The sequence below is a fragment of the Aquarana catesbeiana genome, linkage group LG04, assembly GCF_042186555.1.
Source record: "Aquarana catesbeiana isolate 2022-GZ linkage group LG04, ASM4218655v1, whole genome shotgun sequence".
Classification (NCBI taxonomy): domain Eukaryota; kingdom Metazoa; phylum Chordata; class Amphibia; order Anura; family Ranidae; genus Aquarana; species Aquarana catesbeiana.
The window spans coordinates 676,500,476-676,517,979 of NC_133327.1; the positions used below are offsets into that span (position 1 = coordinate 676,500,476).

Consider the following 17,504-nt stretch of genomic DNA (forward strand, 5'->3'; position numbering starts at 1 on the left):
CCAAGGTTCGCCATCACTGTGATAGACCAACACAAAGTGGCACATAATTGTGATGTGGAAGGAAAATGAGAAATGGTTTTAAACATTTTTTTACAAATAAATCTGTGCAAAGTGTGGCGTGCATTTATATTGAGTCCCCATTTTGCCCATTCTTTGCAAAATAGCTCAAGCTCTGTCAGATTGGATGGAGAACGTCTGCGAACAACAATTTTCAAGTCTTGCCACAGATTCTCAATGTGATTTAGGTCTGGACTTTGACTGGTTCATTCTAACACATGAATATGCTTTGATATAAACCATTCCATTGTAGCTCTGGCTTTATTTTTATGGTCTTTGAGACTGGGGCCGAGGTTCACCTTATAGCAGGACAAGTGTTTGACTCTGAGGCGTCGGCGGTAAAGCGCCGCTGTTTTTAGCGGCGCTTTACTGTCGTTTTAGCGGGGCACTTTTAACCCCCGCTAGCGGCTGAAAAAGGGTTAAAACCGCCCGCAACGCACCGCAGCAGCGGCGGTTTGGCGGCGCTGCCCCATTGTTTTCAATATACACCGTTCCTACAGTGCTGCAAAGATGTGGCTTGCAGGACTTTTTTTTTTTTACCATCCTGCAAGCGCACCGCACCAGTGTGAAAGCACTCGGAGAGACACTTCACAGGCGCTATTTCTAGCGCCTGTAAAGCGCCTCAGTGTGAAAGTAGCCTAACAGGTTTTCTTGTAAGATTGCCCTGTATTTGGCTCCATCCATCTTCCCATCAACTTATCTTCCAGGATGGCTTGCAGAGAGGCTCCTCCCACCTAGCACAGGAAACGCATGATCCACATTATAAAAGACAGACCACAGGTAGTAACCCCTCAGTATATGTTTTCTCCAGCCAGACAGGAACTCTGAAGAAGTTTATTTTTATCTGGCCTTTGTGCTAGGTGGCACAAAGGGGCAGTAAACCCGAGGAGGTATGTAGCTCGGGCTTTCTCGGGCTGCCATAGAAGGGGCTCTTGAATTTTTTCTCCAGGGGACCTGCTCTCTCCATTGGAGTCTGGTTGGCAGCATGCCCGTTTAGGGTCAGGTACACTGGCAGTGTGGGATTTTGACTCGTGTGAGTCTTCCAACGAACAGTGCGGACTTGTGGTGTCCTGATGCTTGCAGAGCAGCCATTCCATGTGACCCGGCGCCCTGGTGTCTCGGGCACAGGGGACGTAGGTCGATAACGTCATTTCCGGTTGGCAGGAAGTGGCTCAGCGGCCATGTTGTTGGTAGCAAACACTGACTCTGGTGGTCGGGGCTGCAAGCTTCATGCACTGATTTAGGGGAAGCGTCTGATCCACATCGCCAGCCCAGGATCCTCACTGCTCTACTTTTTCAGGCTCAGATTTGGGTGCGCCTCTTTCCTAGAGGCATGCAAATCGCTTTCCTGGGCTCTATAAGAACAGAGCCCTCTCTCCGTTTGGTCCCTGGCAACTGCACCTCTAGTTCTGATTTGACACCTATTTTATTTTTTTATTTTTTTTGTGCTTCATGTAGCCTGGAATCCAGTTCTTCTTGTTGGTGCTCTTTATCGCCTTCTGAGAAAAAATGTAATTCTTCCTCATCAGCTTTAAAGGACTGTCTTCTAAGGCTACCTGCCACACCCTTCCTCAGAAACTGAACCCTATTCTGTTTGTTCACAGGGTGGTTCATCTTTGGGATTCCTCCCTCCTCTACTACTTGGCTGGGTGGTTATTTGGGATTTTTATTTATTTTTTTTAATTTAGTGCTTTAGCCCTCAGGGAATGGGTCCTTCCTTCCCTACTCGAGCCCATTCTCCCAGAGATGTCAGGGCCCTTAGGCTTTTTACAACATCTAGCATCTGCTTTTCTCAGCAGTTGCAGGGCCACCACCTAATCCTCTGTTCACACTTTTCAAAACAGTCTTCTGCTGTTTTTGCTGTTTTCTGCTTATTTGTGCTCCGGGGGTGCAAGGTGCTTCTGCTGTCAACTGTTTGTTTGGGTCCAATGACCCTTCTTGTTTTTCCTGTGGGTCTGTTGCTACTGTTTTTTGTTGCCCACCCCTCCAATTATTACTTGAAGGTGTCCCATGGTCTAAGAATTAAAGTGATATTAAAGCCCTTATTTTAAAAAAACAAAACAAAAAACAAACATGTTATGCTTGCCTACTCTGTGTAATAATTTTGCACAGAGCAGCCCCACTCCTCCTCGGCTCCCTCTCCTGTGCTCCTGGCCCCTCCCTCCTGCTTAGTTCCCCCACAGCAAGCAGCTTGCTATGGGGGCACCCGAGCCGCTGCTCTGTGTGTCCGTTCAGACGAGCTGCGGCTCAGCCCGCCCCCTCTCTCACCTCATTACCTCATTGGCTCACTGACTTTGACAGCAGCGGGAGCCAATGGCGCCTGCTTCTGTCCCAGTTAATGAGGAGGGAGAGTCCCGAATAGCTGAGGCTCTCGTGCAACATCGCTGGATCACAGTGGGGCTCAAGTAAGTATTGCTGCTGCACACAGAAGGTTTTTTTTAATCCTAATGCATGGAATGCATTAAGCTAAAACCCTTCTGCCTTTTAGAACCATTTTAAATCCTGTGTCCTGTACTGTATGATTAAGATAACAGTAATTTTCATGTACCCTTAGACCCTTTTTCACACTGGGACAGTGCTGCGTCAGCGGTAAAGTGGTGCTAGTTTTAGCGGCGCTGCTAGCTGGGAGCTTTTAACTCCCCAGAAAGGGTAAAAAGCGCCTGCTTAGTGCTGCTTTTATTGCGCTTTTAAAGGGGCACCCATTCATTTCAATGGGCAGGGGCAGAGGAGGGGCGGTGTATACACCGCTCCTCCACCGCCCCAAAGATGCTGCTTGCAGGACTTTTTTTCCTGTGCTGCAAGTGCACTGCCCCAGTGTGAACCTAAGGTGTTAATCCTCTGCTTTGTGTAAAAAGGCTGTTTGATCCTGTCTTCTCTGATCCTCCCCTTTTACTGTCCCCAATCCATCTGCTGATAGAACAGAGCCTTGGGGGCACTCTGCACATGCTTTGTTTTGGTGTGTATTGCTAGAGGGTTTATGTTTGTTTTTTTGGGAGGGTGCATGTGATCAGCACAGGGCCAATCGGCACTGTCCAGACAGAGGGCTAGGGGTTCTGCAGCCTCATAGGACAGTTTGATAGAATGAAAACTACTCCTACAAGCTTTAACCAGACACTGTTGGTAGTCACAAGACTGCTATATACTGCTGATAAGAAAAGGTGTTTAGCAGTTTATATTTACTAAAAAAAAAAAAAAAAAATTGCATTTCCATGTTTACTGTGGGAGACCAGATATAGTGCATTCAGGGTCCTCGGTTTAGTAACACTTTAAAATCCATATCATTGCTTACAGTAGAGGACACTTTTCCCCTTAAATGCTTGCTAAAAAAACAAAAAACAGGCAGCTATTGGTTTTCCTGGTGAGTTCACCACTTCCAGTTTTATAATGTGCTCAGTTACGAGCCTTATTTGGGGCTGTTTAAAGGGTCCCTACTGACCGTGTTGACTTCTGGAGTCCTGTTGGCATCTGTTCTTGGAGTCTATCCTGTCACCAGAGTCTTCTTTGGCTCCATCAAATGTCAGTGGGTCCTCTTCTATCTAAGCTGAGGTTTGCACTACAGTCATGCAGTACTATATGACCCATACTACGCAGCTGAGGCCACATGCCCTCTCCTGCAGATTCTATATTTGATTTGCCAGCAACGGTCTTGGTGGCTTCCATGTGATTGGCTGCAGAGACTCTTTCTGGTTCTGAGTTGGTCCCGAGTCTGGAGTTTAGTCTTCTCTCTAATAAACTTTCCTTCATGTTTCTCTACCCCTTTCAATCTCCTTGTCAAGACCCTCCATGCTTAACTCCCCATCCACCCAAAAGACCCGGCACTCAGTCTACCAGATCCTGAGACAATCCTTCCTCTGCATGAAGGTGCACCACCATTTTCCTTAGTGGGGGGACCTTTGTCAACTCTTGCGGACGCTTCAACAGCTTGCATCTCTGATGTTTTGGTGCAGAAGCTGGTAGCTCCAGGGCTACAAACCGGAGTGTTGCTCACCTCCAACCTTCTTGTGTCACTGTACAGGTTAGCAGATCTTCATTAGGCCTTCTCAGATCTTCTAGATCAAGCTGTCATTGCCTGAAAAATCCTGGGACTTAACAGTTTCAGGATTTTACTACAATCTTTTCACTGCATTCGTGCCCAAAGAATGCACTTTTGCCACGTTTTGGATCTCAAATCCCTTTAATGTCTTCATTCAGGTGCAGAAATTCCTGATGGAATCTACCAAAGCTGACATCACATCTCTTCATCAGGGGTACTTTCTGGCCTCTGTGAACATCAAAGATGCTTACGTACATGTCCCCTTTATTGGCATTATTGCCTGCACCTCAGCTGTGTGGCTTTTGGATGTCCCAGTTATCTTAGACTATGCCTGTGTCCTGTTTTCGAGACGTTCTAGTATTTTTGACTTGCTTGTAAATCCTGTTCTTGAAGTATTGGACAAAAGACCCTCCCCTTTCTGTCTTTTATCCTCTCAATACTTGCTAAAAACAACAAAAAAACCTGTCCAATCACCTGAAGGTATCTATGGCTATAAAGCAGGCTATACAATATGCAATTTCCTTTCCCTAAACCACGGGTTGGAGAGAAATTTGCTTGATTCCCACATCAACACTGATTTGTGCTTTTGCGTTTTGCCGGCGGGACGCACGGGGAGCTTTCCCCTCAGTCAAAATACAATTTTCACTGCTGGTGGCTATAGCTGCCGGCAGCGATTGGGTGAAGAGAAACCAGACAGGCTGGCTCTACTGAAGTGGATTGATGGATTGACTTCAGTACAACCAGCCTGCCCATAGACTGATCGAAATTCGGCCGGTTCCTTCTGACACGTTAAAGGATAAGTTCAACTTTGGGAGCATGTTACATGCTCCACCCGTTTTTTAGGGTGGAACATGTAACATGTTCCCAATGCTTCAGCTGCTGCCCAGTTGGAATGCCATGGTAGTTCATTGATTCTTCCTGTCAGTGTATCTGCTTGCCTATACGGGCACACAGATACACTGACAGGTCTGCAGGAAACCTGTATGGCGCCACCAATTTGCTAATCGCTGGTGCAATGCTTTACAGGCTCCAAAAAAACAAAACAAATGCACATTTTTCTACCTGCAAAAAAATGTGCATTGTATTTATTTTTTTTTTTTTAAGTGAACTTATCCTTTACATTTCGATCCATCTATGGTCTTAAGACCCCATACACACTATTAGATTTTCTGCAGATTTTTTTGTCTTCAGATTTACCAAAACTATGTAGTGCAAGGGCCTGCCTGATTGCATACAAATTGAAACTCTTAAGGTTTGACCTCATATTATATGGTTTTGGTAAATCTGAAGACAAAAATCTGCAGAAAATCTAATAGTGTGTATGGGGTCTTAGACTCTGCCTGTGTCCTGTACTGTACTTCAATTAAGGGATTTTACAGGTAAGTGAAAGCTCCTATTTTACTGGGTCTGGACCAGCATTTTAAACAGGATAGAAAAGGGCAGAAAACTTGTCCCTTTTATACTGCTGTAAAACCAGAGACTGCTGACCTCCTAGATTAAGGCCCTTTTGTATAGGGAGTCTCCCATGTGCATCCCCCTCCCTGTTCCTGTGTGACTTCATTGGACCCGAATCTAGTTCTTTCTGTGCATCATAAGCTCTTGTTTGAGCTCCTTAAAGACATTCCTATCTTAATGCTCACCCACAAAGTGGTGTTAACTAGGACGTGTTGTAGCTATGACATCTGTGAGGAGAGTATCTGAGCTTGCGGTATTTTTTTTTTTTTTTTTTTTGCAAAGAACTCTTTCTGGTTTTGCATTTGGTGGTATTGGGGCCCAGGACTTCTTGCCTAAGCTAGTTTTTGCCTTCCACCTTGCCCAAGTACATTGTTTTTTAGTCAATTCACCAAAAGGAAGTTTCCCTCCATTGGTTGGATGTGGTTTGCCTTTTGGGAGTCATTCTCCCAGCCCCTGCTTCTTTTAAAAAGACTGATTTCCTGTGATCATTTTGGACAGACCACCAAAGGGTGCATTGACTTTTCGCCCCACCATCTCTAGGTGGCTCTGATAGCTCTCATGGTCTCAAAGATCAGTTTTCACCTTTCCCTGTCAAGGCGTATTCTTCTAGATCTGTGAGCGCTTTTTGTCATCAAGGAACTGTTCTCCCACACTTGCAAGGCTGCCACCTGATCTTCTATGCATGCATTCTGTAAGGTCTACCAGATGAACATTTCTGCCTCATCTGGTGCCAACTTTGGGCATAAGGGCCTTCACATCGTTTTTAGGCTGCACAGACAGTGTCCAGTTCTTCCTTTTTTTTTTTTCTTGTGTCCTCGCCATAAAATCTTTTTCTTGGAGTCCATTGTGGGACACCGATCCCCACCGTGTTTATGATCATGCTCTCATTTTTGCTTTGCTACAAATTGGAGCCATGTTTGTAGCAACAGGGGTTAGGCTAGGTTCACACATGTCCGACTGCAGTTTCTTTCACCGGTTCAGGTGTAAATTTTTTTAGGGCCGTGGAAATTAAAGATCAATTCCTCGATTAATCGATTAATTTTTTTGATCGATCAAAATTCTTTTGATCGGTGCTCACCTCTCCGCCGGCTTCTGGGTCTTCAGGGAGTTCCGTCGGAGATCTGGTGACGTCACAGACATCGACGTCACCGGACTCCTCCCCCCTTCCCTTCGTTAGCAGACGGAGGCACTTGGGGAAGGGGGGAGGAGTCCGGTGACATTGAAGCTCTGTTTGAACGCAACGCGTATAGGGGAGGAGCTACGCATGACGTCACCCGCTGCTGCCCTAAGGAACTAACACGATTGTCGGTTTTACATGCTGTTTTTATCATCTTTATGTGAGTAGTTTGTGTTTGAACGCAAAAATTTAAATCTTATACTTAAAGGGGTTGTAAAGGTATAAATTTTTTCACCTTAATGCATTCTATGCATTAAGGTGAAAAAACTTTTGATAATACCGCCGCCCCCAGCCCCCCCGTTTTACTTACCTGACACCTCAAAAACTCGCCTGCTCGTTCCCGACCTCCATTCAGCCGATCAGCCTGGTCGCTGATTGGCTATAGTGGATGGATTGAAAGCAGCGCAGCCATTGGCTCGTGCTGCTGTCAATCACATCCAATGACGCGGCGCGCCGGGGGCGGGGCCGAGTGATACAGCGAGCGGCTATAGCCGCCGGCTGTATCACGGGAGCGCGCCCGCAATAACTATCCACCATGCGTGGGAGCTCGCATTAAGGTGGTTAGTTGTTGCGGGGAGGAGCTGAGACAGCCACCGAGGGACCCCAGAAGAGCAGGTTCGGGGCCACTCTGTGCAGAACGAGCTGCACAGTGAAGGTAAGTATAACATGTTTGTTATTTTTAAAGAAAAAAAAAAATACCTTTACAACCCCTTTAAGCGGTGAGCACTTAGATCTTTTCTTTCTACCCATGACCTGGCGTCCTTGCTGAGATCTAAGGAGACGTGAGAGAAGTTTTATGGTCCGTGTTAACCCTTTTGATACCCGCTTGTATGACCACCTGCTTGCACGGGTCCATGCCATAAGGTGAGAGTGATTAGTTAGACCGGAGGTGGAGGGATTGTCACGCTACTGTGGGAAAAAAAAAATTACTTCCGTCAGTGCAACAGTTTGAATTTAAAACGTATTTGTGTGAACTGTGAAGTTAAGTCATGGATTGTGGAAACTAACTAGTGTCGGGTGATTGTATATAGTGTATACCACATTTACCACTGACTAATGCAGAGTTGCAATGCAAGGAGATCAGCTAAACGTAGTCGATTAATCGATTAAAAAAAAAAATCGATTAATCGAACACAAAAATTTTAATCAGTAACAGCCCTAACATTTTTTACTTGAATTTGCCCCTAAACCAGACCCAAAATCGCACAGTACCCTTTTCAGGAACTGACTATGGCTGCCCTGGACATATGTTAACTGGCTCCATTGAAAGCCAGTCCAGTTCACTTGTTATGCGAATCGGGTGCCGTTAAAAATACATCCGATTCGCATATATGTGAATTGAGTCTTATCCCGGGGCTAGCTTGTTTTTTTTTTTTTTTTTTTTTTTTTCCTTTGACAGGGCCCAGTTCTTCTTTAGGCGATGGTATAACCCAAAGGTTAAAGTATTACCAAACCCACAACAGTAAAATCAGTCTGTATATGCAGTAAAGCATGCTTGTTATATTCACTGTGGAACCTAATAGGTTAATCCTCCGCATTGTGTAAAAAAGGCTTTTTGATCCTGTCCCCCCCCCTTCTTCCACACTCAATCTCCTGATCGAACAGAGCCATATGAGGCACTCTGCACATGCTCAGTTTGGTGTGTTTTTTGCTAGAATTTTTTTTATTTTTCCCTGGGAGGGTGCGTGTGATCAGCACAGGGCCAATCAGCACTGTCCAGACAGAGGATGGGGGGGGGTCATGCAGCCTCATAGGACAATCGGGGGAGAATGAAATCCCTTCCGACGAGCTGCTGATGAGAAAAGGTATTTAGCAGTTTATATTTACTAAAATATTTGCATTTCCATGTTCTGTGTACTGTGGGAGACCAGATATAGTGAATGCAAGCTCCTGGGTTTAGTAACACTTTAAAGAATTCCATTGTCCCTGTGTACAAAAATCCTATTTCTTTCTCGAACATCACGGGACACAGAGCCACAGTAATTACTGATGGGTTATATAGGTATCACTGGTGATTGGACACTGGCACACCCTATCAGGAAGTTCAACCCCCTATATAATCCCTCCCCCTTGCAGGGATACCTCAGTTTTTACGCCAGTGTCTTAGGTGATGGACGTGTAAAGATGTCCTGTGCTGAGCTCCAAAGGGAATATCCTAAGATCCTATACTGGGGCAAGCCAGGCGAACCGGATCCATTCAAAGTGTCTTTTCATGGCCGAATTGAATGGTACCCGGGCCTCGTGTCCGAAGAAACGAGGTTTTACCCATAATGCTTCTCTTTTTAGAGAGCTGGACCCCGCAGATCAGAAAATGGCTTTAAACTTCCTAATTTCTGGCGAGGTGCTTTACGGTCCCAGAACTGTTGGATCCCCCTATTCGTAGGGGGCCCCAGTCTCTGACGGTTTTTTTCAAACGGAGCCCACCGTGAGAGGTGAAGATTGCGTCTGTGTAAACAGCACCCTGCGGCTGGATAAGGTAAGAGGAGATTCCACAGAATTTTTGAGTTATAGTGGCTTTTCTCCTTTTAAGGTAAATGCATGCTATGCCTATTGTGACCACCGGGGGCTGCCAAGAGCACAAACCTGTACATGCTGACTGTTTGTCTCAGGTGTTTTCATCGCTGATTATGTCCCAGCATCTCAAGCAGGCTGCAAACAGGTAAGATGGAAAGGGGGATTTCTCATGTTTGAATGTTCCCCCCCAGGCTAGAGAGGGGCCACAGGGGTCTAGAAAGTGGTTATACCACCCGGGCTCTGCGGCCTAATGGCCACCATCTCTGAAGATAGCCGTTTAGGCAGATCTTGTTACCAGCCTCTCTCCCCCCCCCCCCCATCCCCAGCCTTTCTCCAGAAGCATGACAGGAGAGTCGGCAGCGCGGGATGCGCTAGTTTTTTTCAAAACTCGAGAGGGGGGGGCGGTAGAGGAGGGGGCGGGACTCAGCACAGGTGCTTAGACTCCCACTCAGGCCAGCTGCAGGCTATTAAAGGCACTCTGTACAGGTGCACTCAGCCTTCTGAGAGACACAGAGCTGACGGTCGCATGTAAGGTGGGACACAGGCATTCTCCTAGGCAGCATTTACTGAAGTAACACCAGACTGAGCATTGGGTAGCAAGGCTTTTAGCCAGACTACATCGCTCAGCGGGCAGTGTTCATTTGTATACCTCACACCTTGTTGCTTTGCACTATGGGTAGAAGAGGTTCAAGCACCCCAGGAACCAGAGACACTAGAGGATCTCGTTCAGGTTCTGAGGGCCCCCTGTCGGCAGCATCCTCCCCCCCTAAAGATGGGCCAGGGACGGCTAGCCTGGGAGAGCCATCGGGGTCAGGGGCTACACCTGCTTCTGGCACTTCAGCCCCTTTATATATTACACAAGAGGTTTTTTCCTCAACCATTAATGGTCTAGAGGAAAGATTAATGGCCGTGATTACGTCTTCACTCAGTGGAAGAAAACGCACTAGGCTTTCCTCTGTTCCCCAAGACCCTCAGACAGAGGAGCTCTGGGATAAAGGAGATGAATCCCTTTCAGAGGATCAGGATGGGACGGATGATTCCTCTTTGGAGGATTCAGGTGGAGAGGGACCCTCTTCGACTTCCCAAGAGGAGAAAGTCTTAGTGCAGATCCTCACTGGATTGGTCCGCTCCACATTTAAGTTGCCCATACCTGAAACTGCTAAAGAATCCTCTTCTGCTTTGGGGTCACTGAAACCTTTCCAAGCAGCACATGCTTTTCCTGTTCATACTTTACTTGAAAAGCTCATTTATTCTGAGTGGGATCACCCAGACAAACGTTTTTTTCCGCCGAGAAAGTTTTCAACACTTTATCCGATGGAAGAAAAGTTTATTAAAATGTGGGGAATTCCGGCTATTGATGCCGCCATTTCCTCCGTAAATAATAGCCTGACTTGTCCTGTAGACAATGTTCAGATGCTCAGGGATCCTGTAGATAAAAGGATGGAATCCCTATTGAAGGATGTTTTCTCCTTAGCAGGATCAGTGGCCCAACCTGCAGTAGCAGCGATTGGAGTCTGTCAATACTTAAGAGACCATGTTAAGCAGGTCATCAAAGTATTACCTGAACAGCAGGCCCAGGGGTTTGCTAACCTTCCAGCGGCCTTATGCTTTGTGGTTGATGCCATTAGAGATTCTATTGTGCAAACATCCCGTCTTTCACTGGGGTTGGTGCATATACGTAGAATCCTATGGTTGAAAAATTGGTCAGCCGAAGCACCATGTAAGAAGCTACTGGCTGGGTTTCCATTTCGTGGTGCAAGGTTGTTTGGAGAGGACATGGATAACTATATCAAGAGAATCTCTTGTGGGAAAAGCACTCTCTTACCTGTCAAGAAGAAGAGTAAGCGTCCCTCTTTCAAACGGACTCTTTCCCCAGCGCCGGGGGCTTCAGCCTCCAGGCAGTCTCGACGGCCGCCTCCATCGGGGTCCAGAGACAAGAGTCAACCCCAGGGACAAAAGAAGTCCTGGGGAAAGAAGCCTACTAGGCAAAACACTAAGACCTCTGCATGAGGGGGCGCCCCCGCTCACTCGAGTGGGGGGAAGACTGTGACAGTTCTCAGAGCTCTGGCAGGAGGACTTCCAGGACAGATGGGTAATCTCCACGGTAACCTTAGGGTACAAGCTGGAGTTTCAGGAATTCCCCTCTCCTCGGTTCCTCAGGTCAAATGTTCCCAGAGACCCAGAGAAGAAGCAGTCGCTCCTTCTAGCGTTAGAGCGACTTTTGTCGCAGGAGGTCATTATGATAGTTCCCGCAAAGGACCAGGGATTGGGCTTCTATTCCAACCTTTTTACGGTCCAAAAGCCAAATGGGGATGTCAGGCCCATTCTGGACTTAAGGGATCTGAACCGATTCCTAAGGATTCAATCCTTCCGCATGGAATCAATTCGAACAGTAGTTCCCACCCTGCAGGGAGGAGAATTTCTGGCATCAATAGACATCAGAGATGCATATCTGCATGTGCCCATTTTTCCTGCTCATCAGAAGTTTCTGCGCTTCGAGGTAGGAGGGCGCCATTTCCAGTTTGTGGCTCTGCCTTTCGGGATAGCCACTGCACCTCGAGTGTTCACAAAGATCTTGGCTCCTCCTCTGGCCAGATTAAGGGCTCGGGGTATAGCTGTCATAGCATACCTAGACGACCTGCTCTTGATAGACCGGTCGGTAGCCTCTTTGAATGGAAACTTGAGGACCACGGTCAGGTATCTAGAACACCTGGGTTGGATCCTCAACTTAGAAAAGTCTTTCCTAAAACCAGTAAGAAGACTGGAGTATTTAGGTCTGATTATAGATACAAGCCAGGAGAAAATATTTCTACCCCAGGCAAAGATCGCTGCTTTGAGAGAGCTGATTCTGACAGTAAGGACCAAGAAGGGTCCCTCAGTCCGCCTTTGTATGAGGCTACTAGGGAAGATGGTGTCTTCATTCGAAGCAGTTCCCTATGCTCAGTTTCACTCAAGAATGCTGCAACACAGTATTCTGTCGACCTGGAACAAGAAGGTTCAGGCATTAGACTTTCCGATGCACCTGTCGCATGCGGTGCGTCAGAGCCTCAATTGGTGGCTCATACCCGAAAATCTGCAAAAGGGGAAATCCTTTCTACCAGTTACCTGGACGGTGGTAACAACAGATGCCAGTCTTTCAGGTTGGGGAGCAGTTCTGGAACAGGCTGCGGTCCAAGGGGTATGGTCCAAGACAGAGAGGACCTTACCCATCAACATTCTGGAGATCCGGGCGATACATCTAGCTCTAAAAGCCTGGACTATCAGGCTACAGGGTTGTCCGGTCAGGATCCAGTCCGACAATGCCACAGCAGTGGCTTATGTCAATCATCAGGGAGGCACCCGGAGTCGAGCTGCTCAAAAAGAGGTGAACCAGATCTTAGTCTGGGCAGAGATGCATGTGCCATGCATATCGGCAGTTTTCATCCCGGGAATAGAGAATTGGCAGGCGGACTATCTAAGTCACCAGCAGTTACTTCCAGGGGAATGGTCTCTGCATCCCGACGTCTTTTGGGCCATATGCCAAAGATGGGGGGTTCCAGATGTAGATCTCTTTGCATCCCGATTCAACAAAAAGATAGACAGATTTGTGGCAAGGACAAAAGATCCTCTTGCATGCGGGACGGATGCTTTGGTGATTCCGTGGCATCAGTTCTCACTGATTTACGCATTCCCGCCTATTCTGCTATTACCACGACTCCTTCGCAGGATCAGGCAGGAAAGGAAGTCGGTACTTCTGGTGGCCCCCGCTTGGCCCAGAAGGACTTGGTATGCAGAAATAGTAAGGATGACAGTAGGTTCCCCGTGGACACTACCGGAACGCCCAGACCTGTTATCTCAAGGTCCAGTGTTCCATCCTGCCTTACAAACGCTAAATTTGACGGTTTGGCTATTGAGACCCACGTTCTGAAGAGTCGTGGACTGTCAGGTCCTGTCATATCTACCTTGATTAATGCAAGGAAGCCAGCTTCCAGGATGATTTATCATAGAGTCTGGAAAGCTTATATATCCTGGTGTGAATCCAGAGGTTGGCATCCCAGGAAATATGTCATAGGTAGAATCCTTGATTTTCTACAGATGGGATTAGAGATGAAGCTGGCCTTGAGTACCATCAAGGGCCAGGTCTCTGCTTTATCAGTATTATTTCAGCGGCCACTTGCTTTGCATTCTTTGGTCCGAAACTTTATGCAGGGGGTGATGCGTCTTAATCCTCCGGTTAAAGCGCCCCTAAACCCCTGGGACTTGAATTTGGTCCTGGCTGTGTTACAGAAACAGGCTTTTGAACCAATAAGTCAGATTCCTTTGGTCTGGTTGACAAGGAAATTAATTTTTCTGGTGGCCATCTCTTCTGCTAGAAGAGTATCAGAATTAGCAGCTCTTTCCTGTAAGGAGCCTTATTTGATTATACACAAGGATACTGGTACTACGTGTGGTACTACGCCCTCATCCTAGTTTTTTACCGAAGGTGGTTTCTGATTTTCATTTAAACCAAGACATTGTTCTACCTTCCTTTTTTCCAGATCCCTGTTCTCCGGAATAGAGATCTCTACATTCGTTGGATGTAGTAAGAGCAGTTAAGGCCTATCTAGGGGCAACTGCTCAGATCCGCAAGACGGATGTTTTGTTTGTGCTGCCAGAGGGTTCTAATAGAGGACAGGCAGCGTCAAAAGCTACCATTTCTAAATGGATTCGACAGTTGATCATTCAAGCTTACGGTTTGAAACAGAAGATTCCTCCGTTTCAGATCAGGGCACATTCCACAAGGGCTATTGGTGCTTCTTGGGCAGTGCATCACCAGGCCTCTATGGCTCAAATCTGCAAGGCTGCAACCTGGTCTTCAGTTCATACATTCACCAGATTCTATCAGGTGGATGTGAGAAGGCATGAGGATATCGCCTTTGGGCGTAGTGTGCTGCAGGCAGCGGTACAGGGTCCTCAGGTCTGATTGCACCCTACTTGGTCGTGGTTCCCCCCCCTCAGGTAGCATTGCTCTGGGACATCCCATCAGTAATTACTGTGGCTCTGTGTCCGGTGATGTTCGAGAAAGAAAATAGGATTTTTTTAAACAGCTTACCTGTAAAATCCTTTTCTTTCGAAGGACATCACGGGACACAGAGGTCCCGCCCCTCTTCTAATACACTTATATTGCTTGGCTACAAAACTGAGGTATCCCTGCAAGGGGGAGGGATTATATAGGGGGTTGAACTTCCTGATAGGGTGTGCCAGTGTCCAATCACCAGTGATACCTATATAACCCATCAGTAATTACTGTGGCTCTGTGTCCCGTGATGTCCTTCGAAAGAAAAGGATTTTACAGGTAAGCTGTTTTAAAAAATCCTATTTTTTCTGGGGTAAGCCAATAAGAGCGCAGAAGCCATAGTAGATAAACTGCTGATTTATTGTGGTCCTTTCCATCTATGCTGCTGCAGAGTGATGTTGGGAGACCTTTCTCACATATTATTCATGTTCTTCTAGGAATTGGAACTTTCTGGGGCTCTTCACCTAGAGTTTGTTTGGAGTTGTTGGCAGAGATGCTGGACAAGGTGAAACGGAATGTTTGTGGGGCCGGGGCCCTGGGCTTCATTGTTCAGATCATGGAGCAACAGCTTAGTGAAGAAGGTCATGGTATCAAGGCGGAGGGACGTACATCGTGCAGGTACTAACTACAAGACCTCAAAGTGTCAAACTTTATTTCTTTTTTTCCTCAACACACGCAAAAGCAAATTACACTTTTTGTGTGCTGTTATCGATTTAATAAATATTGTGATATTTAGGGACAAGATTGTAAAGCTTCTGGTGGAACTTCTGACATCGCAGTCGAAGGACAAGCTGTTGGTGGTGATGTGTCTGCAGTTGACGTACCTGGTCATGTTTAAGTATGACTGGCGTGTCCTCTTTGCCACAGAAGGAGGGGTGAGAGCTGTGCTGGGATGTATGCAGGAACATAACTCCTCTGCTGCCATCCAGCATATAGGACTTGCGGTAAGCCGAGCTTTAATAGTCCAACCTGCACACATCCTAAGTGTCTACTGTCTCCTCCATCTGATAACATCGTTATTCCTGGCAGGTCCTGAAGGTGCTGACTGGTGTGGATGGTTCTGATCCTCAGGGATCTTCCAGACGTAACATCCTAAATCCAGGGGATGCTCAGGTGATCAAAGAGATCTTCTCCAGTATTGGATCTGCAGCCAGTGGCAGCTCCAGCAGTCTTCTGAGGGCCATCCCTGGTGCCATTGCCAAGATGACAAGTGTGGAGGGGTGAGGATGATACATAGTTTGTCATTTATTGTGTGTGTTTGTGTGTAAAAGATCTGTATATGTGGGCTGATGGCCTTCATTCAGAATGACCCTTCCTCTATCCTGTGTACAGCACCGGGGTCGGTATGACCCTTCTGTCCTTTGTATAGCATCTGTGTCAGTAGGACCCTTTCGCTGTACTGCACCTTTATGAATATGGTTCTTTCTCTGTCTTGTATGTCAGTATGATCTCAGAATGAGTATGATGTCAGAATCCTCTGTTCTGTGTACTAAACCTGTTTTTAGTATGACTTTTCTCAGTACTGCGTACTTTACCTGTGTCAGTAACACTCTTTCCTTGTTCAGTATGACCCCCTTTTTTTTTTTTTTTTTTTATACAGCTCATAATGCTCTAATGAGCAGGGCCCTCTGATTCCTCTCATATTGAATTGTATTGTAACTGTAATGTTGTTGTAAAGCGCTGCAAAAACTGTTGGCGCCATATAAATCCTGTATAATAATGATGACCCCCCCTCTGTTGTCTGGCAGGTGTTTCTCTTCTGTGCTCAATGGTATCCTGGTCATCCGGATGCTTATGGAGAACCATAAGGGTTTGTCTGAGCAGTTGTCTAGTTTGGAGTTGTCCACATTCCTCCAGATCTTCTCTGAGGACTCCAGCAATTCCATGTATGCGAGGCTGGACGACTTAATGCAGAAACAGCTGAGTGACCTCCTTAAGAACAGTAAAGAGAAAGTTAGTCCTGAAAGCAAAGGTGAGAATTGTGTGTGATCTCAATCGTTGATGTACAATGCTTTGTAGAGAGAGATGGGAGTTTGCAATGATAGCAATTCGGGCATCTTTTCTCAGCTGTGTCCCTTCTCTAATGGATATTGCTCATCCGTGTCTCTTCTCTAGCAGTGGGTGCTCAGCGTGTACCCTCTCTAGCAGAGGGCCGTGTCCATCGGCGGCCCCCGTCTCTAGCGGATATCGCCCATCGGCGGCCCCCGTCTCTAGCGGATAGCGCCCATCGGCGGCCCCCGTCTCTAGCGGATAGCGCCCATCGGCGGCCCCCGTCTCTAGCGGATAGCGCCCATCGGCGGCCCCCGTCTCTAGCGGATAGCGCCCATCGGCGGCCCCCGTCTCTAGCGGATAGCGCCCATCGGCGGCCCCCGTCTCTAGCGGATAGCGCCCATCGGCGGCCCCCGTCTCTAGCGGATAGCGCCCATCGGCGGCCCCCGTCTCTAGCGGATAGCGCCCATCGGCGGCCCCCGTCTCTAGCGGATAGCGCCCATCGGCGGCCCCCGTCTCTAGCGGATAGCGCCCATCGGCGGCCCCCGTCTCTAGCGGATAGCGCCCATCGGCGGCCCCCGTCTCTAGCGGATAGCGCCCATCGGCGGCCCCCGTCTCTGGCGGATAGCGCCCATCGGCGGCCCCGTCTCTGGCGGATAGCGCCCATCGGCGGGCCCGTCTCTAGCGGATAGCGCCCATCGGCGGGCCCGTCTCTAGCGGATAGCGCCCATCGGCGGGCCCGTCTCTAGCGGATAGCGCCCATCTCTAGCGGATAGCGCCCATCGGAGGGCCCTGTCTCTAGCGGATAGCGCCCATCGGCGGGCCCTGTCTCTAGCGGATAGCGCCCATCGGCGGGCCCTGTCTCTAGCGGAAGGGTGCTCAGTTGTGTGTACCTTTTTTCTCTTGCAGAGTCTACTCCAGGACTGGCTGTCCAGGAAATGGATCTCTCATCTTTGCTGAGTGGTCTGAAAGACATTCGGATGTGTCGGGAAATTCTCCCCTCTCTGGAAAGATGTGTTTGTGAAGATGTCTCCTCGCTACGTTGTGATGTTCCACAACTTCTAACCGACCACAATTTCTTCCTGCAGCTCCTCTCCTGTCTGGAGCAGCTGAGGGGTGAGAAACGTCTGCAGCTCTGTGTGTACAGGTAAGAGCAATGCACATGCAGGTGTACAGGTAAGAGCTTTGTGTTTATGGATGACAGCCCTCCATGAAGGTGCTGCATGTACAAGTGGGCGCACTGC

At 47.7% G+C, this 17,504-nt stretch overlaps 1 protein-coding gene across 8 annotated transcripts in view; it reads left to right on the forward strand.

Moving 5' to 3' along the window:
• Nucleotides 1-17,504, forward strand: part of CUL9 (cullin 9) — a 99,966-nt gene that overhangs the window by 31,409 nt on the left and 51,053 nt on the right. For all 8 annotated transcript variants that reach the window (XM_073628654.1, XM_073628657.1, XM_073628655.1 and 5 more), the window contains exons 8-12: nucleotides 14,709-14,889; nucleotides 15,008-15,215; nucleotides 15,301-15,491; nucleotides 16,020-16,243; nucleotides 17,170-17,407. In XM_073628654.1, coding sequence (XP_073484755.1) covers nucleotides 14,709-14,889; nucleotides 15,008-15,215; nucleotides 15,301-15,491; nucleotides 16,020-16,243; nucleotides 17,170-17,407 — 1,042 coding nt within the window. The remainder of the gene's footprint in view (nucleotides 1-14,708; nucleotides 14,890-15,007; nucleotides 15,216-15,300; nucleotides 15,492-16,019; nucleotides 16,244-17,169; nucleotides 17,408-17,504) is intronic.